Raw genomic sequence first — 23,751 nt, forward strand, 5'->3', positions numbered from 1 at the left:
CAAGCAAAGTGACACTAGGCCTCAATAGCACTGCTGGGGGCAGCGCTACAAAGATGCATTTTTCACTCCTTGGTTTTCAGATGATGTCATAAACTACAAAATTTCAACTGTGCACCCTAACATGTGCTTTCTTGAAATGCACTCCACCATTTGTTACTTTGTGGAGCAGTTCATTTGCCCCTTTCACCCTTCCTAGTCTCCCATCCACGGACCATATCCCATGAGATTTGTCAGTTGTGAGCATGCTGTCTTCAAAACAGCGCCCACATGGGCATCCCCAGCCTGTGAAGTGGCGCTCTCCTGATGTTGGGCAGCAAATTGCCATGAACTAGTTGCCTGATTTGAACCACAGTGATGGCTACTTTATTTCATCTCCAGCCACAAGGAAACATAAAACCCTGTAGATTATTATGTAATGCCATAAAAAAAATTATTTTCAAAAGAGCTTTAACATAGCCAAAATTTCATGGATTACTGTCAGTTAAAATATTGAGAGGCTCATTCAACATTAGGTTAAATTGTCAGTTTTTAGTGTTTACCGTTGCTACTTTAGTATTGATCAATTGTCCCATTCTAATAGAATGTTTTCCATTGCCATAGAATGGACAGGTATTTGTTTTGACTGGGCTGTTCAAAGCAGTGGCAGACACTGATCAACTGGCATGCATTCTAGGTCATGAGATGGCTCATTGTCTCCTTGCACATGGGGTAAGTGCAACTTCATTGCTCTCATTGGGTTGGAAAGGGAAACATTTAAGGGTTACAATCACAATATATTCACATTAACTCAGATCTTAGACATATGAGCTATCAGTTTCACCATTAGAATGGGGCAACTTGTATATCCTAGTGAAATAATAAGATCTGGAAAAATTATTTGGGCTTTATTCAGTATTCAAATCTGGTAGCAGTGGGCAAAGCATTTGACAGTTACTGCAGTTAGAGGACTTGGCCTGCAACAATATATAGTGGACACCTCAATTACTGGTAGATTTACATTACTGCTTCATGTAACAATGCACCACAAAGTACCAGCCCAGTATTGGTACTTATAATTAGAGAAGAATAGAAACTAATTAGGAAGGCATTGCTGTAGTTTTTGATCAATTTTGAGCAAACTAAAGATAGCCTTGCACATTGTGATAAGCAGCATTGTGTTCTAGCCTGTATTTTCAGCTTCTTTGTGCTCTTGGACAAATTGTCCTGTTTGACGCTGAGTTGCACTTCTGACCCCATAATCTCTCCATCACTAAGGCCGCCTACTTCCACTCCCATAACACCAACTATCTCCACCACTGCCTCACCTCAGTTTCTCCATTGCTGAAACATTTGTTGCCTCTAGACTTGACTATTCCAATGTTCTGCTGGCTGGTCTCCTACTTTGCACACTCTGTAAACTTGAACTCTCCAAAACTCTGCTGCCTGTATTCTAATTCATACCAGTTTTCCAGCACCCCAAGCTCGCGTACCTATATTGGTTCCTGCTCTGGAAATGCCTCGATTTTGAAATGCTTATCCTTATTTTCAGATTCCGCCAAGACCTCGCCCCTCCCTATTTCTATATCCTCCAAGATCTGATATTCTGATCTCTTGCACATCCCTGATTTTCATCACTCCACCATTCGTGGCCATAGCTTCAGCTGCTTAGGTCCTAAGCTCTGGAATTCCTTTCTAAACCTCTCTACCTCTCCACATTTCCTCCTTGAAGAAGCTCCCTAAACCCACATCTTCGACCAAACTTTTGGGCACCTGTCTTGATAATGCTCCTGTGAAGCCTCTTGGAACACTACTATGTTAAAGGCACTATATAAATGCAAGTTGTTGTTCTAGTGGTAGTCTTAAGAATGAAACACATATGTAAAAATTTACATTGTATTTTGTAGCTTCCACAAAATTCTGCATATTACAGTTACCTCTCTAGTCCAGGTTTTGGTGAAGGCCAGTTCTGTTTAACAGCCAGAAACAAAACTCCTGCAGACTTTCAGTAGAGTTTTCTTTCTTTATGGTATACCTGCCAGCTTATATTACTGGCCTATCAGGATATCTGGCAGCATCAACGGAGAGAGAAACAGAGTTAACATCACAGACCTGAAATGTTAACTCTGTTCTTCTCGCTCCACAGATGTTGCCAGACCTGCTGAGTGTTTCCAGCATTTTCTGTTTTTATTTCAGATTTCCAGCGTCCGCTTTGGTATATTAATGGCCTCTAATTTTACTGTTCCCCGTAAGTGGAAAGACAGTCTATATCTACTCTATCAAACCCTTTCATAATTTTAAAGGCCTCTATTAGGTCACCACTCAGCCTTCATTCATCCTTTCCTGATGGGTATAATCTCTCAGTTCTTTTTTATTCGTTTCATGGCAAGGCCAACATTTGTTGCCCATCCCTACTTGCCCTTGAGAAGGTGGTGGTGAGCAGCCTTCTTGGACCACTGCAGTCCATCTGGTGGGGGTACACCCACAGTTCTGTTGGGGAGGGAGTTCCAGGATTTTGATCCAGCGACAGTGATAGGATGGCAATATATTTCCAAGTCGGGATGGTGTGTGGCTTGGAGGGAACCTTACAGGTGGTGGTGTTCCCACACGTCTGCTACCCTTGTCCTTCCAGGTGGGAATGGTTGCGGGTTTGGAAGGTGCTATTGAAGGAGGCGTGGTGAGTTGCTGCAGTGCATCTTGTATATGGTACACACTGCTGCCACAGTGCTTCAGTGGTGGAGGGAGTGAATGTTTCAGGTGGTGGATGGGCTGTCGATCAAGTGGGCTGCTTTGTCCTGGATAGCGTCGAGCTTCCTTCGTGTTGTTGGAGCTGCATTCCTCCAGGCCAGTAGAGAGTATTGCATCACACTCCTGACTTGTAGATAGTGGACAGGCTTTGGGAATCAGGAGGTGAGTTATTCATTGCAGAATTTTTCGCCTCCGACCTGCTCTTGTATCCACCGTATTTATGTGGCTGGTCCAGTTTAGTTTCTGGTCAATTGTAACCCCAGGATGTTGATAGTGGGCAATTCAGTGATGGTAATGCCATTGAATGTCATGGGGAGATAGTTAGATTCTTTCTTGTTGGAGATGGTCATTGGCTGGCATTTGTGTGGCGCGAATGTTTCATCCTTGTAAATCTATTTTGCACCCTCTCCAGTACCTCTATATCCATTTTTTAATATGGCGACCAAAACTGCACAAAATGTTCCTAAGTGTGGTCTAGCCAAGGTTCGATCCAAGTTTAACATAATTTCTCTACTTTTCAATTCTATCTCTCTAGAAATAAGTCCTAGTGCTTACTTTTTTTTAAATCACCTTATTGACTTGCATCACAACCTTTAGTGATATGTGTATTTGCACTTCCACATCCATTTATTTCCCTGTCTTATTTAGATTCTTATTTTCCAAGTAATATTTGACCTCCTTATTTTTCTTAACAAAATGTAATACCTCACATATATCCAGATTGAAGCACATTTGCCAATTATATATCCATTCTGCAAGGTTATTAATGACTTGTAATTTATTGCAGTCATCCTTTGTGTTGACTATCCCTCCCAATTTACTGTTGCCTGCAAATTTAGAAAATGTGTTTCTGATTCCAAAGTCTAAGTCATTAAATCAAATTGTGAACAGTAGTGGTCCCTTCACTGATCTTTGTGGGACCCCACTTTCCACCTCTGCCACTCTGAAATACTATCCTTTACCCCTACACTCTGCTTTCTGTCTTGCAACTAGCTAGCCATCCATTCTGCCAAATTGTCCCCTGACTCCGCTGGCACTGACCTTATTCATTAGTTTATTATGTGGTACCTTATCAAAGGCCTTTTGGAAATCTGGATACATTTTATCTACTGCATTAGCTTGTCGACTCTCTCAGTTACCTCCTCAAAGAATTCAGTGAGGTTGATTAAGGTTATTTCCTTTTTGAAATCCATGTGGACTATTCAGTATTATATTTCTGGTTTCTAGGTGTTTTTGTGTTCTTTCCTTTAGCAGGGATTCCATTATTTTTCCTACTACCAATGTTAAGTGACAGGTCTTTAGTTCTCTGGATATGTTCTATCTCCCTTAAATATAGATATAACATTAGCTATCCACCAGTTCTCTGCACTACATATATTTTTTAACGATGATTAAGTATGTGTAATAGTCTCTCGGCTACCTCTTCCGTAGATTATTTTAAAATGCATGGATGCAATCAATCCAGACCAGGAGTTTGATCCTCTTTAATTTTGATTAGTTTATTTAATAATCCTCTTCTATTTTAAATACAGTTAAATAATTTTGATTCTCATCTTCTGATGTCATGTCCACCTGATGCTTCTCCCTGGTAAATACTGAAGTAAAAATAATTATTTAATATTTCTGCCATTTCTGTGATTTTATCCTGACTGTCCCTTAGTGGCCTTATTCCCATCCCGACTTTCCTTTTTCTATTTGTGCCTTTCGAATATTTTACTATTCTGTTTTATGTTCCTCGATAATTTAATTTCATATTTCCTGTTTTTCTTCCTTTTTTTATACTTCTCACCTAGTCTTTTCGTATTCTTCCTTGTCATGCACTCCCCTGTTGTCCATGTACGTAGTGTATGCCTCTTCCCTTATCCTCAGTTTTTCCCTTATGTCTTTATTTATCCCTGGTGTCCCATTGGTTTTTAGTTTGTTCTTGTTTTTAGCAGAATATATTTTTCCTGGGCTCTGTTAAGCACCGTTTAAAATCTTTCCTATTGCTGTTCTACATCGTTGTTTGCTAATATTGCTATTCATTTTACTTTCCTAAGTTCTATTCTCAGCCCATCAAAATCAGCTTTTCTCAATTCTATTACCCTGGGCTTTGTCTTGTTTATGTCCTTCTCAATTATTATTCTAAACCGTATTGTTTAATGGTCAATATTTCTGAGATGTTCCCCTACTTTTACTTCTCTGATCTGTTCTGGTTCATTCCCTATTACCAGGTCCAGTAGTGAATCCTTTCTTGTTGGGCTTCTTCCAGACTAGGTTAGAAAGGAATCCTGTACACCTTGTTTACCTGCCTCTTCTGGCTAATTAATTTTGGGATAGTTGAAATCCCCCATAGTTGTTACTCTATGCTTGTTCCTCATTTGCATAATTTGTTTGCATATTTCTTCCTCCAGCTCACTTTCACTGGTGGTCTGTAGACTGTCGCTGAGTGTGATTGATCCTTTTATATCTTTTATCTCTCATATGGATTCTGTTTCTGACTTACTGATGGCTCCATCACTTTTTCACTGCCACAGGGCGGCACAGTGGCGCAGTGGTTAGCACCGCAGCCTCACAGCTCCAGGGACCCGGGTTCGATTCCGGGTACTGCCTGTGTGGAGTTTGCAAGTTCTCCCTGTGTCTGCGTGGGTTTTCTCCGGGTGCTCCGGTTTCCTCCCACAAGCCAAAAGACTTGCAGGTTGATAGGTAAATTGGCCATTATAAATTGTCACTAGTATAGGTAGGTGGTAGGGAAATATAGGGACAGGTGGGGATGTTTGGTAGGAATATGGGATTAGTGTAGGATTAGTGTGGATGGGTGGTTGATGTTCGGCACAGACTCGGTGGGCCGAAGAGCCTGTTTCAATGCTGTATCTCTAATCTAAAATCTAAAATCATTATATTATCTCTCATATGTACAGCTACTCTACCTCCCCTTTGACCTGCTGTATCTTTTCTGAATATGTTATACCCTGCAATGTTTAATTTCCAGGCCTAATTTTTCTGTAGCCATGTTTCAGTGATCCTAACTCTATCTGGTTCCTCGCAACATATTATTACCTCCAGTTCCCTTGTTTTAATTCCAAACATGGCATCCATTGCTGTACAGAAGGTTTTAATTCATTTTTAATAGCAGTTCCTCTCACTTTATTTTTAACCTTTTTACACTCCTGTTCTATCACTCTATTTATTCCTTTTTATTTATGTGCACCCTTGGGTACAGTCTGTCCCATGCTCTCCTTTCCTGTTTCATTTATATTTAAGCTTGTTTTATTTCTTGTAGATCCTTCCCCCGTCTTACTAGTTTCAAGCCTTTGCCACCTCCCTATTTACCCTTTACAGAAGGACACTGGTTGTACTCCAGTTCAGGTGGAACCCGTCACATTGTATAACAGTGTCACCCATGGCACAGTTGGTATCACTCCTGTCTTTGACTCAGAAGATTGTGGGTTCAAGTCCCACTCCAGGACTTGAGCACAAAAATATAGGCTGACACTCCAGTGCCATGCTGCACTATTGGATGAGATGTTAAACCGAGGCGCTATCTCACCTCTCAGGTGGATGTAAAAGATCCCATGACGCTATTCAAAGAAGAGGAGGGGAGTTATCTCTGGTGTTCTGACCAATATTTATCCCTCAAACAATATAATCAAAACAGATTATCTGGTCTTTATCACATTGCTGTATTTGGTGCAGATTACTGTGTGCAAATTGGCTGCCACATTACCTACATTTCAACAGTGACTACTTTGGCACTTTGTTGGCTGTAAAGCACTTTGGGACATCCTGTATTTTAGGTTTAAGTTCAGTATTTCTATCCACAGAACCCACTGTTTTGATTCATCCTCTTTTCACCTTATAGGAATATTTTGTAGTCTGTCCATTCCAGTTTTGAAGATTCCTCTTTGATGAACACTTGTATATTTGCTATCTTTTATACCCAGTTAATATTGTAGTACTCCTTCCCTTTATTCTTTAATCTTTTTCCAGACCATTTCATCTGTTTCTGTTTTTGCATTGAACCTAAATATATTCTGGTTGCTCTGCTCCACTTAATTTCCAGCAATGCTTCTTTCCTTATTGCATTATGTATTGTACAAAGCATTCCGTTATTCCAGTCTATCTTGGGATAGTTAAAACCAACCTATATTATTACCCTGTTAATCTGGCATGGTTAAAAATGAGTAACATCTCAGCTCATTTGCTACAAAAATGAAAACCCATATAAGATGTACAAGTCTTGGGACCCCTCTTGCAGCAGTTGATTTCAATATCAGCTGTCTAGTAGAGGTTTCATAGGTAGATTGGGTTTAGTTTTGACTAGGAAGACCTTGCTACCTTAGGCCCTGGAATGGAGACAAGTATAATACAATTAACATAGATTTAATTTAATCTTTGATGAGTTGTGGGATTCATTTACATCAGATAGGAGCAGATTGATGTTAGTAGAGAGTGCAATGAGACAGTGGAAAATCTGGATAATTGGAATGTAGATAATGAGGCTCTATTACACATGTGCAGATCTGACAAGGTTGTTGTGATACTGGTATGAGTATAATTTGTTTTCATTAAAATTAATGACCACAAACTTACCAGGATGTTGGTCATTTTGTTGATTTCTAGGCGGAACATGCAAGTATTATTCAGCTCCTAGATTTTGTGTCCCTTGTTTTCTTGACGCTTATTTGGGCTGTGTTCCCGCGGGATAGTCTTGCTCTTCTGGGACAGTGGATCCAAAGCAAACTGATTCAGGTGAGAATATTTTCCTGTCTTTTGTGCACTTACCTTTCTAGATCAGTTTTGAAGTCAAAATATAAATGGTAGTGAGCAGTAGTAATCTGCAACAGAACAGTAATGACACTGCACTGATGAAAATCCTAGTTTGATCAAAACGGGGTGAGTCTTTTTTTCTTTGCATCCTCATCTCTCTGTCCAAAGTATTGACTCATGTTGAACTCTGATTCCATGATGGTTCTGATTCCAGTAGTTACCCAACATCTCATTTACCTGATGTAAAAACTTACTGAGCAGATTTTTAATAAACAGAAGGATTGCTGATTTTCATTTCCTTTCCTGGTGCATGGGTACTGAGGTCATTTGTAGTACCTCTGCTACTCTTTAGGCTGGCATAAGCTAACTCAGCACAAACCTGAGATCAAACTGGACCCTTCCAGTTCTATGTGCTTGATTAGTTTGCTGGGTGCTGTATTTCCTCACTGTATTTTGGGGAACATTGTGTCTTTTTCACAAAAAAATATGTTAAGAGTTAAATGTTTTAATACAATTAGCTCTCAGCATATTCTCTAACTAACCATGCTGGTATAAAATTTAAGTATTACACTGAGACCCACTTTAATGTTTTCTAGGGTAGGACATACTGTCCTGCTACTAAGCATGTTTTCCATCACAATGAGCAGTTATTGTAATTGTTTTATCATTAGGAACATAGCGTGACCTTTTAACAGTCTCTTATTGCGATACAATGCAATTTATGTGTTTTCCTAACACCTCCCTCAGGCTGTGCCAATGGCTCTGCCTCCCCCCAGTCTTAACGGCTCCTTGGCCTTGCTGCCACATCAGCCCCAAAATCTGGACTAGCCTTGTTCTTGGGAATGATTCCTACTTTCCTCTGATGGTTGACCTACCCTTCATCTTAACTCTGCCCCTGGCCCTTTGAAGTAAGTTTTACTTTTAATGCCCCCTCCACTTTTAAATTTAAAATGAAACTTACTTGGAAATAATGGCATTTTAAATGGCCTCTGCACTCCTAAATTGTAACTTTTATTATTTCTGCCTTGCCATGGTTAAATAGGGAGCCATGTTGGAAATCATTGTACTCAGACGGAAAGGGATGATGTGGGCTTTGAGCATGTTCTGACAGGGAAACACAATGGGTACAGATGGCTTCATGCAGTACCACCTGAGACACAAACTGGATAGTGGAAGAGAGGCACTGGAGGCGAATAGTGTGATTAAATATATCAAAAGTTGCAGAGAAGATGAGGAAGGATAATGTACCATGGTCACTGTCACAAAGAATGTTATTTGTGGCTTTGTTTAGGGCAGTTTTCATGATCTGGTAGGGGCAGAAAACTGGAGGCAGTAGAGATAGTTGCGGTTTTAGGAGGCACTATGCAGTACCAGAACCAATGGCATAGAAGTGAATCAAAAATGGCAAGGTAACTTGAGGTCAGATAGAAAAACAGCCACTCAGCTCTCTCAAATAATTTTTCCCTAAAGTTGCCACTGTAAAATGAAACTTGCAGAACCTTTATTACATGGCTCACCATTTTCCACCCAAAAGGAAACAACAAAACAGAAAAAATAGCAAAACATTCCAGAGACAGAAACCAAAAGGACAAGAAACACAGGCAATATTATGACAGAAGAGGCAAAGAAAAATCTGGACAAATATACACAGAAGAGACATGGCACCATTTGACTTATTGCAATCAACACCATGGGAGATGCACTACTAACATAAGATTCTTGTGATTTTTTTTTTAGAGATACAGCACTGAAACAGGCCCTTCGGCCCACCGAGTCTGTGCCGACCATCAACCACCTATTTATGCTAATCCTACACTAATTCCATATTCCTACCACATCCCCACCTGTTATTCAATGTGATATTCTATTCAAGCAGTGAAAAATGTCAGTTAAATTTTGACGCACTTTGATATGCATGATGGAATGGACCTAGTTAATTGCTGCATCTTAGTTACCACATTGTGTATGATGATTTCATTGGTACTCGGGGTCAGTTCTTTATGATGTGTGGAAAATTCAAATGTACAAGTTATTGTTATTTCTGATTGTTATGTAAAATTTCCTGCTGGATAACATTTTTGCAATTTGATGTTTTACTCCCAGCTTTTATCTGAAATTTGACACTAAATTAGAGCAGTAGCAGCAATGTGAAACCTGGTTACGTGAAGGAGGACAGGTTTTGATTGAACGTAGCCTTGTGAAAAAGTGGCATCATTACTAGTTCTTTCATTGCTGTGGAGTCCACAGGCATCATATAATGTTTTATTTTACATGTATCTAGCTCCTTGTAAAAGCAAAGCATTTCCTTAAATGAAATCTGGAACACCACATGTTACTGCTAGCTATTAAATGTTATTTTGCACAAGGATATTTGCAATTTTTGACTTTTATAATTGTGAGATATTGACTCTGGGCTCTGAAGTTACAAAATTAACACATCCGAAAGTATCTTTTAAAACTATAAATGGAATATAGTACGATCAGAGGGAGACACAAAATAATTATGTTGCATTTATTTATCTACTTTGTTAATATAGATTAGACTTGAAGAATCGGTCAGTGTTATCAATCATCATTAACTCTACCAAAATTCATTTCCTGCAGTACATGTTTGACAGACCATATAGCCGAAAACTAGAAATTGAGGCTGATGAGGTTGGACTGCGACTTGCTGCTAAGGTAACTTGTGTCTTCCAAAGATTTCTGAGCTTTGGTTTGTAGTCAAATATTGAACAATACAAAGTTCCATGTGTGACTAATTGCAGGTAATATAATCATCAAGTATTTTGCTCACCATTCTTTATAGAAAAACTAGTCAAAAATATGCTTTAATTGTGTATTGAGAAATACTATTCTCAGTTTTCTTAATGTTAGAACGAAATCAGACTCCTCGGAATGGACTGATGCTGAGGTTAATATCAATTTTTATTACTATAATTTTTACTCTTTTTTACTGAGTAAGGATACAAGGATTTCAAATTCATAGAGATAAAAAGAAAACTTGCTAATTTTGGAAATCTGAGATAAAAATGCAAGTGTTAAAAATATATAATATCAGAAAGATAGATTAACAGTTCATACGGAATATAGTTCCATTGAGCATGAGGAGGCTGTGGACTAGTAGATTTTTTTTTAAAAATTGCTTTCTTAAAATACCACCAATGGCAGTGACTAGTGCAGTGACACATTGAGGCAGACACATTCTGGTATCTCATCCAGTTACCCATCCTTCATGGATGACCTTAGCTGGTAAGTATTGACAGGTCATTCATTAATGGAGGCCACACACTTGAGTCTGATGTTATCATCCAGTGGATAGATGGCATTTTCAGCCACAGCCACTGGATGACAATCAGGAGTAGCAACTATGACAGATTTCAAACCTGTACCCCACCTCCACAATTGCTTACTTGCTACCAATTGGCTGAAATTAGCTAATTTAGCACAGATTGGTAGTTGAAACTAGAAATCAGGTCTTTTACTACCTGAGCTAACTGAGCGAACTTAAAAAATCTTTTAATTGCAAGTAATTTCTTTTTTGTAGAAATACTGAGCATAGGATCTTTGTAAGGCTTTATCTTGGACTATTTATTTAAAATATGTCCAGAACTAAAGATTTAAATGTCAGCACTGTTGGCACCAAGCATCTTTTCAATTTTTTAAATCAGTACATAAACTTGCCAATGTGTATAAATCTACTTCATGGATACAAACCCGCATTATACCTCTGGGATGGCAATACACTTCGTCCCTCTTAGTTATTTTTAGCATTTTGCTAAATATTACTTGTATGTCTGTGATGTTGCAGCTGCTATCACTTTCAATTATACATATAATGTGATCCAACAACAGTGAATCATTTCAGATTTAATTAGAAAAGGACTAATAGCAGAAGATGTTACAACTGAGGTAGCCTAGCAGTGAAGGATAGAACACTGGAGCCTAGTATTTATACGTTTAAAAACTTTTATTTATAGTGTTATGGCCAGGTAGTAAATGATATGGGTGGTTTCCCTTTTCACCTCTCAACTGATCGTGGAGAATGTTTTTATTAGAATTGTGTTCCAACCCTTGAGCGTTTTAATGATCAATAAACAGACGAATAACAGGTATTCTCGTAGATTTAAAGAAAGATAAATGTTTATTAAATAAAAAACCCAAAAATTCACAACTTCACCGACATGTCCGCACGCAAGAAAACATAAACATTCAAAGATAGCGTGCATTTAGGTCTGGGGTTTCAAAAAGAGTTTGTTGTGAAAACCTTATTTGTTTTTCTGGGAGGAAAATTTAAATGATGCAGGCCTGTTCTTCCTTTGTCTCCTGGTTCCCTGGAGTCAAGTTTTGGAGAGTTTCAGGTGGGCAGATGCTTTGCTGCAGACTTCTTTGGTTAAATCACAGTTACAGTCTGATGGTGAAGATCCCATTTCAGTCTCTCAGTTTTCAAAGGTCATTTTTTTGTCTCTGTCTCTAGGTAGTTTTTTTAAGGATGATATTTGGCAGGGTCTTCTTCTTGGCTGGAATAAGATCTCGCTCAGCCTCCTGGGTGCTGGCTTTCTGCACAGAAAAGTCTCCTTTTTTAAAATGCTTGGTTTCTGTCAGGTGACCCAAGTTGCTCTCCCCTCGTGTTTTCACACAATATCTCTGAATGTGTGCCCATTGTTAGAAAATGGTGTTTGAATGTTGCTCATCTTGATAAAGTGGTGTTTGGACACACCTATTATCCTGAATTTAAGTCTGGAGACTCAAAGGCCATTGTTAGTCTAAGTGTTTGAAAAAGGTAGCCATTACCATTGAATGGGCCATTAGCATTTCTAATGCTTTCTTCAAGGCTGGTCCAGACATGGCACCGGATTCAGTCTTCAACAGTCACTATAGAGTCATAGAGTTATACAGCACAGAAACCGGCCCTTCGGCCCACCGTGTCTGCACCGGCCATCAAGCCTATCTATTCTAATCCCATTTCCCAGCACTTGGCCCGTAGCCTTGTATGCTATGGCATTTCAAATGCTCATCTGAATACTTCTTAAATGTTGTGAGGGTTCCTACCTCTACCACCTCTTCAGGCAGTGTGTTCCAGCCACCCTCGGGTGAAAAAATGTTACCTCAAATCCCCTCTAAACCTCCTGCCTTAAATCTATGCCCCCTGGTTTTTGACAACTCTGCTAAAGAAAAAAGTTTTTTCCTGTCTACCCTATCTATGCCTCTCATAATTTTGTATACCTCAATCAGGTCCCCCCTCAGTCTTCTCTGCTCTAAGGAGAGCAACCCTAGCCTATCCAGTCTCTCTTCATAGCTGAAATGCTGCAGCCCAGGCAACATCCTGGTGAATCTCCTCTGCACCCTCTCCAGTGCAATCACATCCTTCCCAAAGTGTGGTGACCATAACTGTACACAGTACTCCAGCTGTGGCCTAACTAGCGTTTTATACAGCTCCATCATAACCTCCCTGCTCTTATATTCTGTGTCTCGGCTAATAAAGGCAAGTATCCCATATGCCTTCCTAACCACCTTATCTATCTGTGCTGCTGCCTTCTGTGAACTATGGACAAGTACACCAAGGTCCCTCTGACCCTCTGTATTTCCTAGGGTCCTACCATCCATTGTATATTCCCTTGCCTTGTTAGTCCTCCCAAAATGCATCACCTCACACTTCTCAGGATTAAATTCCATTTGCCACTGCTCTGCCCATCTTACCAGCCCATTTATATCTTCCTGTAATCTAAGGCTAACCTCCTCACTATTTCCGACACCACCAATTTTCGTGTCATCTGCGAACTTACTGATCATACCTCCTATATTCACGTCTAAATCATTAATGTACACTACAAACAGCAAGGGTCCCATCACTGATCCCTGCGGTACACCACTAGTCACAGGCTTCCAATCGCAAAAACAGCCCTCAACCATCACCCTCTGCCTCCCGCCACTAAGCCAGTTTTGGATCCAATTGCCAATATGCCCTGACCTTATCAAATACCTTACTGAAGTCCATGTAGACTACATCAACTGCTTTACCCTCATCTACACACCTAGTCACCTTCTCGAAAAATTCAATCAAATTTGTTAGACGTGCTCTCCCCCTGACAAAGCTATGCTGACTATTCTTGATTAATCCTTGCCTCTCCAATTGGAGATTAATCTAGTCCCTCAGAATTTTTTCCGGTAGTTTCCCTGCCACTGATGTTAGACTCATTGGCCTGTAATTACCTGGTTTATCCCTACTACCATTCTTGAATAATGGTACCACATTCACTGTCCTCCAGTCCTCTGGCACTTCTCCTGTGGCCAGAGAGGATTTGAAAATTTGTGTCAGAGCCCCTGCAATCTCCTCCCTTGCCTCACCTAGCAGCATGGAATACATCTCATCTGGGCCTGGGGATTTATCCACTTTTAAGCCAGCTAAAGCCGCTAATACCTCCTCCCTTTCAATGCTAACTTGTTCAAGTATATCACAATCCCTCTCCCTGATCTCTACCCCTACATTGTCCTTCTCCATAGTGAACACAGATGAAAAGTAATCATTTAAAACCTCACCTATGTCCTCTGGCTCCACACACAGATTGCCACTTTGGTCCTTAATGGGCCCTACTCTTTCCCTGGTTATCCTCTTGCCCTTCCTATACTTATAAAACGTCTTGGGATTTTCCTTTATCTTGCCCGCTAGTGTTTTTTTAGGCCCCCTCTTCACTCTCCTAATTACTTTTTTAAGTACCCCCCTACAATTTATATACTCCTCTAAGCCCTCCGCTGTTTTCAGCACTCTGAATCTGCCATAAGCCTTTTTTTCCCTTATCCATTCCTCTATATCCCTTGACATCCAGGGTTACCTGGACTTATTGGTCATACCCTTCACCTTTATAGGAACATGTTGGCCCTGAACTCTCACTGTTTCCTTTTTGAATGACTCCCACTGGTCTGATGTAGACTTTCCTACAAGTAGCTATTCCCAGTCCACTTTGGCCAGATCCTGTTTTATCATATTGAAATCAGCCTTCCCCCAATTCAGTACCTTTATTTCCAGCCCACCTTTGTCCTTTTCCCTAACAACCTTAAATCTTACAGAGTTATGGTCACTATCCCCGAAATGCTCCTCCACTGACACTTTTACCACTTGTCCGGCTTCATTCCCTAAGATTCGGTCCAGTACCGCCCCTTCTCTTGTAGGACTTTCGACTTGCTAGCTTAAAAAGCTCTTCTGGATGCACTTTAAAAATTCCGCCCCCTTTAAGGACAGGTCACTTGACATCTTATTCCAATTTGTCTTGTAGCAGAAGTGTGTCCATTTTGGGAGGTTAATGCATCAGTTCATTTTTATAGTTCATAATTGCTGCTTGTGTGAGCGTGACAACAGAGACACACATTGCATGTCGTGCACCTCCAACCAACAGCCCCTCTTTCTGCCTACTCCTATATTTATGTGCGCAGGTGAGTCCCCAATTAATGCCCACTACCTGATTACGATTAACACCCAATTTATATACAGTTAACAGGAGACAGAGTGTAAGTTAATAAAAACAATTATGAAAAACACTAACACATCAACCAAATTGTCATTTTCTTAAGAATTGGTCCTTCCTTTTATGAAAAATAATTGCAAGAAGTGATTCAACAAAGATATGTCTAAATTATAAACTTTATTGTTTGACAAAACCTTCTCATTAATCTAGGCATGCATGGATGTGAGAGCAAGCAGTGTATTTTGGCGGCAACTGGAATTGATTAAAATTGTTTCTGGAACATCTCAAATTCCTGAATGGTTTTCTACACATCCATCAAATGATCGTCGAGTTGAACACCTGGAGAAACTAATTCCTGAGGTAAATAGGAACCTGCATTCTTTAAGAGAACTGTAGAGATAGGTGGCTAATCCATTAAATATGATCTTTCTATTTATGCAACTGTGACCTCTCTTGAGAAAGTGTTCTGATGGATAACCATACTGTGCAGTTGTTTTTTTTTGCTATTAATTTTGATGAAGTTTCGATCACATTTCTAAAACTTGTTGAGTTTATTAGTTTGACCCAAAAATCAGAAAGCCATCAGTTTCACAAAATTTCTATCCCTACCCTGTATGTTGCTTGATCTTAATATTTTGAAGTTCGGATTGCAAGGCAAATTTTCAAATTTGCCACTTGGTACTCTATGCTGGTGGAGCTGAAAGCAATGGGTTGGTAATCAGATGTGTTCTGCAGTAGGTGTGCGATCTGCTCTACCACATTACCGTTTTGGTGAGGAAGTTTAAAATTACCCCCTTTATGTCATATACTAGTCGATCTCCTGTAAATCTGGCATTGAAATCAATGTAAGAGCGTGAGGTTATGGTACCTGCCCAATAGCTACCCAATAAATATGGCAGAAACCGATAGAGCTGATGCATTCAGGTGTAAGTGAAATTTTAAGGGTGTGATCAGTCATAATTACTGCTGAACAACCTCTCTGGCCCTGGAAATTTAACTTTTTAAAGTGTGGAGTCTCATTGCTTCGTAATTTAATTAGTTTTGGAGATTTTAAAAGGAAAAGTTAAAATAATTTATTTGTACTTTTTCTGTCTTTTATCTCTCTCTCAATCCCATTATTTTCCCAATCATTATTTTGCTTTCTGTACCTAATTTAAGTTGAATTTATAATTTCCAGTTGAGATTTGGTGTGTCTCAGTGAGGATTTTGCAACCTGATTAGTTGAAGAGCTGCACTGTCTCTTGCCCTGCTCACTGGTGGTGGTGAGGTAGAGCTGAGTGTTATCAGCATACATGTGGAAACTGACATCATGTTTTTGGATGAGAAATAGGGAGGGTCCCTGGGGGACACCAGATGCCGAGCACCCTATTTGGTTCTGGAAGGATCAGCAGACATAGTGGAGACCTGGAGTGGATGCAAGGATCTTGCGAGTGACTTGCAGGGTTCACACATGAGAGACCTCTCCTGGTGGAAGGAGATGTGTCATGTTTCTCTGTTTTACCATAGAAGGGACTTTCAAATGAGTTACATTTACGTAGTGTGTTTTAAAATAATCTGGGTTTGGACAACTTTAAAATCCACCTTGCAGACTTTTCTGTAAGCATTATGAGAAAGTTTCGCTGTTAATGAGCTCAACACTGATGGTGTGTTCCACAATGACTGAGCACTAGTGGTCATTTGTTATCTTGTTGCTGACGTCTACAAACACCCACTCCTGTTATCATTGAGATGATCTTATAACTTTGAGCCCAGCATGGAGTGTCTGCCGAGAATCCACTCACAGGGTGGGGCGGGGTGGGGCGGCGGGAGGAAGGCCGAAGTTCTATCAACAGGCCCGCAGTTGATTTATTGAACAGGAGGAAAGTCCGACTGAGAGCCCCCAATTCCATTTTCTGTAGTGAGAAGGAACAAAGTGATAAAAACACCTATTTAAGGTTAGCCAGATGGTGAGATCTGCTGAAAAGGTGGTCAATAAGTTCCAGGCATGCTTCTTTCAAGGAAAAAGCCAGGCTTGGCTTAGACAATTGGCCAGGTTTCAGGGAAATAGAAAAGCAAGTGTTTCGCCCTAGCCTGTTAAAGGAATAGTGTGGCATGTTTTCTTGTTCATGAGGAGTTAATATAAATTAGTTGGATTACAATAAGTTTTGATTATAGTAGTTATTCATTCACTTATAGTCTGTGACACACAGCAGCTCAATGATTCTCATCTCAGTAATAGTGTCATCAAGCCACCAACCAAAAGATTACAGAAGTGTGACTGAGGGCAAATGCAAAAAATATAATATGCATTTCTTAGGTTACTAGTGGGTTTTATTGTTTACCCCCCCACTCCAAGGTTATGATATATGATTTGTGAATGGGCAATGAGAACACAGTGCTGAATGCAAGATGTGACGTTTGTTTGTGGGAGTGACCAGTGTTGTTGAATCCAAATGAACATCTAAGGCAGACCAGAATTTAGTAAAACATGCATCTAAAGTGATAGTTATAAACCTTCAGGTATAGTAAGGTAAATTTAAATGGTCTACTATCAGACTGTTGAGGTTAGTGTTAAATATGGGATAAAGTGGAGCATGGATAAAATTAGCACATAAAAGTGGCACATTACACATTCTTTATGAATTAAAAATAAGTTCTTATTCCACCTCCACATGTGGAAAAGTGAGGATCTATAGCAGATGTATGCAAAAATAGTGATACACAAACCTTTTGATTCTACATGGACGTCAGTAAGGCTTTTGATAAGGTCCCGCATGGGAAATTGGATAAGAAGGTAAAGCCCATGGGATCCAGGGCAATTTGGCAAATTGGATTCAAAATTGGCTTAGTGGCAGGTGGCAGGTGGCAGAGGGTGATAGTTGAGGGTTGTTTTAGCGAGTGGAAGCCTGTGACCAGTTGTGTACTGCAGGGATCGGTGCTGGGACCCTTGCTGTTTGTAGTGTATGTTAATGGTTTAGGCGTGAATATAGGAGGTATGATCTGTAAGTTCGCAGATGACACGAAAATTGGTGGTGTCGGAAATAGTGAGGAGGAAAGCCTTAGATTACAGGACGATATAGATGGGCTGGTAAGATGAGCAGAGCAGTGGCAAATGGAATTTAATCCTGAGAAGTGTGAGGTGTTGCATTTTGGAGGACTAATAAAGCAAGGGAATATACAATGGATGATAAGACCCTAGGAAGTACAGAATGTCAGAGGGACCTTGGTGTACTTGCCCATAGTTCACTGAAGGCAGCAGCACAGGTAGATAAGGTGGTTAGGAAGGCATATGGGATACTTGCCTTTATTAGCCGAGACATAGAATATAAGAGCATTGAGGTTATGATGGAGCTGTATAAAACGCTATTTAGGCCACAGCTGGAGTACTGTGTACAGTTCTGGTCACCACACTATAGGAAGGATGTGATTGCACTGGAGAGTGTGCAGAGGAGATTCAGCAAGATGTTGCCTGGGCTGGAGCATTTCAGCTATGAAGAGAGACTAGATAGGCTAGGCTTGTTTTCCTTAGAGCAGAGAAGGCTGAGGGGGGACCTGATTGAGGTATACAAAATTATGAGGGGTATTGATAGGTTAGACAATAAGAAACTTTTTCCCTTAGTGGATTTGTCAATAACCAGGGGGCATAGATTTAAGGTAAAGGGACAGGAGGTTTAGAGGGGATTTGAGGAAAAATGTTTTCACCCAGAGGGTGGTTGGAATCTGGAACACACTGCCTGAAGAGGTGGTAGAGGTAGGAACCCTCACAACATTTAAGTAGTATTTAGATGAGCACTTGAAACGCTCTAGCAAACAAGGCTACGGGCCAAGTGCTGGAAAATGTGATTAGAATAGATAGGTGCTTGATGGCCGGTGCGGACACGATGGGCCAAAGGGCCTGTTTCTGTGCTGTATGTCTCTATGACTCTAAAAGCCACATTTCCAATCAAGAAAATAATTTGCTTTGTTGTAGACAATAGGGGCAAAGTTGACTTGGACAAATAGTTGGCGATCACATCGCTCTGCGCATAGGTCCATGATGGCCTGAGACCCAAGGCAGATTTGGCTTCAGTGACACCGGCAAGCTGTCAGTGCCAAACATGTGGCGGACAGTGAAGTGAGAGTGACTGCGCTTGACATCAAGGCAACATTTGACCGAGTATGGCATCAAGGAGCCCTAGCAAAACTTGGACTCAATAGGAATCGGGGGAAAACTCTCCACTGGTTAGAGTCATTCCTAGCACAAAGGAAGATGGTTGTGGCTGCTGGAGATCAATCATCTCAGTACTAGGACATCACTGCAGGAGATCCTCAGTGTAGTTTCCTCGTCCCAACCATCTTCAGCTGCTTCATCAATGACCTTTCCTCCATCATAAGGTCTGAAATGGGGATATTCGCTGATGATTGCATAATGTTCAGTACCATTCACAACTCCTCAGATACTGAAGCAGTCTGTGTCCAGCTGCAATAAGACATGTACAACATTCAAGCTTGGGCTGATAAGTGGCAAGTAACATTTGTGCCACACAAGTGCCAGACAATGACCATCTTAAACAAGAGAGAATCCAACCATCTCCCTTGACATTCAATGGCATTACAATCACTGAATCCCCCACCATCAACATCCTGAGGGTTACCATTGACCAGAAACTGAACTGGACCAGCTGCATAAATGCTGTGGATCCAAGAGCAGGTCAGAGGCTGGGAATTCTGTGACAGGTAACTCACCACCTGACTCCTGCAACCCTGTCCACCATCTACAAGGCATGAGTCAGGAAGTGTGATGGAATACTGTCCACTTGTCTGAATGGGTGCAGCTCCAACAACACTCAAGAAGCTCGACACCATCCGAGACAAAGCAGCCTGCTGGATTAACACCCCATCCCCCTCCTTCAGTATTCACTCCCTCCAGCACTGATGCACAGTGGCAGCAGTTTGTACCATCTGCAAGATGCACTGCAGCAACTCGCCAAGGCTCCTTTGACAGCACCTTCCAAACCTGCGACTTCTACCACCAAGAAGGACAAGGGCAGCAGATGCATGGGAACATCACCCCCTCCAAGCTACACACCATCCTGACTTGGTCCTACATTGCTATCCCTTCACTGTTGCTGGGTCAAAATCCTGAACACCCTTCTTTACAGCACTGTGGGTATACCTGCACCACAAGGACTGCAGTGGCTCAAGAAGGCGACAGACCACTCACTACCTTCTCAAGGGCAATTAGGGGTGGACAATATTGGTCATCCCTCATAGAGGAGGATGATTGCCTTCCATGAGTCTGAAGATGACTGGTGAGGCCAATTCGGGATCTACAGACTTCATGGCACTTCGGGCATTTGTTGTCATATGGGATGTCTGGTCGCGTATTATTAGCTCGGGTCATGGCTTGTTCTTTTCATCGCTCTCTCTTTTCCTCTTCCTTTTGTTGACGTTGGGTCTCAAAATGTTGGGGTCTTTCCCAAAAACTCTGCCCTCCATCTGGTTTGGTCCAGGGCGATGGTCTCCCAGGAGTTGATGTCAGTGTTGCATTTCTTCATGTTGTCTTTTAGCACACCCTTGAAGCGATTCTTTTGTCCTTCTCTAGTGCGTCTGCCCTGCCTGAGCTGGGAGAAGACCACTGCTTTGGGGGTCTAGTATCTGACATCAGAACTCCATGACCAACCCAACGTAGCTGATGGCGGATAATCATAGCCTCGATGCTTGTGGTGCCGGCTTGTGAGAGGACACTAATGTTGGTGCACCTGACCTCCCACTTGATATGTAGGATATTCCACAGACAGCGTTGATGAAATGATTCCAGTGCTTTGAAGTGTCTCCTGTGTATTGTCCATGTTTCAGCCACATACTGCAAGATAGGGATTACAACCACACTGTAGACCATGAGCTTGGTTTCAGTTTTGATGTCACAATTTTCAAACACTCGCTTCCTCAGGTGGCCAAAGGTTGCACCAGCAGATTTCAGGTGATACTGGATTTCTTCATCAATGTCAACCTTCTGTGAAAGCTAACTTCCAAGACACTGGAAGTGTCCTACATTTTCCAGGCACTCATCAATGGGGCTGGGGCATGTGCATTTGGAGCTTGCTGATAGAGGACTTTGGTCTTCTGAGTGTTCAGTCTAAGTCCCATCTTCTCATATGCCTCAGTAAATACGTCAACGATTCTTTGAAGATCCATTTCTGACACAGCACTTACTGCAGCTTCATCAGCATATTGGAGCTCAATGACTGAAGTCAGGGTGGTCTTAGTTTCTGATTGGAGTCGCCTGAGATTAAATAGTTTACCGTCCATTTGATAAATAAACTGCACTCCAGCAGGGAGCTTGTCTCTAATGAGACGGAGTATGGCAGCTGGGAAGATTGAAAAAAGTGTTGAGGCAATGACACAACCTTGTTTAACTCCGGTCTTAACCTCAAAGGGGTCTGTAATGGATCCATTGCTAAGGATCACCACTCACATATCATTATGAAGCAGGCGAAGGATGGTGACGAATTTTGGAGGACAGCCATACTTCAACAGAATCTTCCAGAGTGCCTCACAATTTACAGAGTCGAAGCCCTTTGTCAAGTCAAAAATTGCTCTGTAGAGAGGTTGATGTTGTTCGCGACATATTCTTGTAGTTGGCGAGCTGTGAAAGACATGTCAGCAGTGCTTCTTGATGGCCTAAACACACATTGAGATTCAGGGTGTAGCTCTTCAGCAAGTGTAATGAGTTGATTCAGAAGAGTTCTTGTAATGATCTTTCCTGCAATGGAGAGCAGGGAGATGCCTCTGTAATTTGCACAGTTGGATTTGTCAGCTTTCTTGAAGATTGTCACAGTCATAATATCCTTGACATCATTCGGGACTTCCTCTTCATTTCAGATCTGTAGGATGAGGTGTGGAGCTGTAATGTTAGTTCCTTTCCTCTGTGCTTAAAGATTTTAGCGGGGATTCCATCACCTCCTACCGCTTTGCTGTCCTTCATTTGTGTGATGGCTTTCACCACCTCCACAGGCGTTGGCAGAGTTCTGAGCTCGTCTCTAACTGGATCTTGTGGGATGGAGTTGAAAACACTCTTGTCAACAATGGATTCTTGATTGAAAAGGTCTTCAAAATGCTCCCTCAAATAGGCGTTGACAGCTTCCCTTTCCTTAGGCCTCAATGGAGCTGGTCCTTGAGTACCTGAGTACTTTGTGGTGGTGAAGAAGCCACGGATATCATTCATGTCAGCGAGATGTTGAATTTCCTTAGCCTTGTCTGCCCACCACATGTTCTTCTTGTTGCGGGTGCTTCTTTGTACCTCTGCTTTTGCTTGTTGGTAAGCCAGTTTCTTTTGCTTTGAGTTTGGGTTATTTTGCCAGGCACAGAAAGTCTTGTGCTTGTGATCAATCAGTTTGTTGATATCCTGATCATTTTCATCAAACCAGTCCTGATGTTTCCTAACAGAAAATCCAAGTGTATCTTTTCTGGCATTGATGATATTGGACTTAAAGACATCCTAAGCACTGTGGACACTCCTCTTCTGTTCTTGATTGAAGTTTGAAAGTTTTTTCTTATGGCATTGTTGGAATCGATCTCTTTTGATAGGATCCTTCAGAGCTTCAACGTTGATCTTTCGTGGACATCTTTTCTGTTGCATTCGTTATTTGGAAGCCAGTTTGATGGACATGATTGAACGAATAAGTCGGTGATCGGTCCAGCAGTCATCAGCTCCTTTCTTTGCGCTGGTGGTGCGAACATCTTTGCGATTCCAGGCATGGACAATGATGTAGTCGATCTGGTGTCAGTGTTTGAACCGTGGGTGTTGCTATTGTTACGAACCCCCAGTTAAATATGTTATGACCGAGGCAGGAGGAGTACACTGTTAATTCAGTCCCACTTCTTCACAGGTCACAACATATGTATTAAATTTTCCCACTTACTGAAACAGTCAATCAGATACACTATTTTTCACCAGAACAGAACACATAAACCAGGTTTCTTAGCTGAACAACGAAATTAACAATTTATTATAAAACAAGTCTTAACTAGTAATGAAGTAAAACATAAACACGCAAATCTACTTTTTTAAAATCCAACATTAAATTTGAAAAAGTCCCCTTTCTACCTCAACCAAATTTTAAAGTCCCTTTTTTACTTTAGTCCCTTTATACTCACACATATACACACCAGTTAACCGAAAATGTGAAAAATGATTTTTACATCAGAGCTCTATTACAGACAAAAGAAACACACCCAGGCAGATCACTTGCCCATCCCTGAAAAAGATAGATGTGACACGCTGCACCAAAACTGGCACACTGTCCAACCTCCGAGCAAATACAAGCAAGCCACCGATCTTTAGAACAGATCTGTCCAGGCAGTGTTGAGATTTTTTTTTAGCAGGCTTTCTTGAAATACAGGATACAAGACAAATCGACACAGTGAACTTCACAATCTTTTAAGGAATTGCAGAAAAGCGAGCTGTGTTGTAGTCTTCTGTTCTTCCTTGGAATTGTCTCCTGTCTTTTTTTGACACCTCAGCAGCACTTGACTTTTTTAAAACACTCAGCAAGAATCTGGTGTCTACTTCCAGAAGGTAAAGCACACACGCACTGACTGACAACCAAAAAGCTTGAGAGTTTTTATTCAGCCCATCCCAGGTCTGGTTTGCTACTACTGGACTTATCCAATCAAAGGAGTGCTTGTAACTTTTCTGTCTCTGTTATCAGGGTTTCTGTTCGAAGCCTATCCCGAGCCCTGTGAAATCAGCAACACTGTTGCCAATCCGGCTCCCTCACTGTCCTTGATGGCTTCCTTTTTAAAACAAAAAACTGGTCCACATTTATTTAGCTTAACTATAAATTCCTTTAATTTT

General features: G+C 41.0%; 1 protein-coding gene across 1 annotated transcript in view; it reads left to right on the top strand.

The window, feature by feature from the left end:
• oma1 (OMA1 zinc metallopeptidase) overlaps positions 1–23,751 on the top strand; it is a 70,961-nt gene that overhangs the window by 32,964 nt on the left and 14,246 nt on the right. Inside the window, exons 5-8 of the mRNA XM_068037220.1 lie at positions 601–708; positions 7,327–7,455; positions 10,078–10,152; positions 15,144–15,293. Coding sequence (XP_067893321.1) covers positions 601–708; positions 7,327–7,455; positions 10,078–10,152; positions 15,144–15,293 — 462 coding nt within the window. The remainder of the gene's footprint in view (positions 1–600; positions 709–7,326; positions 7,456–10,077; positions 10,153–15,143; positions 15,294–23,751) is intronic.

This window comes from Heterodontus francisci, chromosome 8, assembly GCF_036365525.1.
Source record: "Heterodontus francisci isolate sHetFra1 chromosome 8, sHetFra1.hap1, whole genome shotgun sequence".
In the NCBI taxonomy this organism is placed as follows: Eukaryota; Metazoa; Chordata; class Chondrichthyes; order Heterodontiformes; family Heterodontidae; genus Heterodontus; species Heterodontus francisci.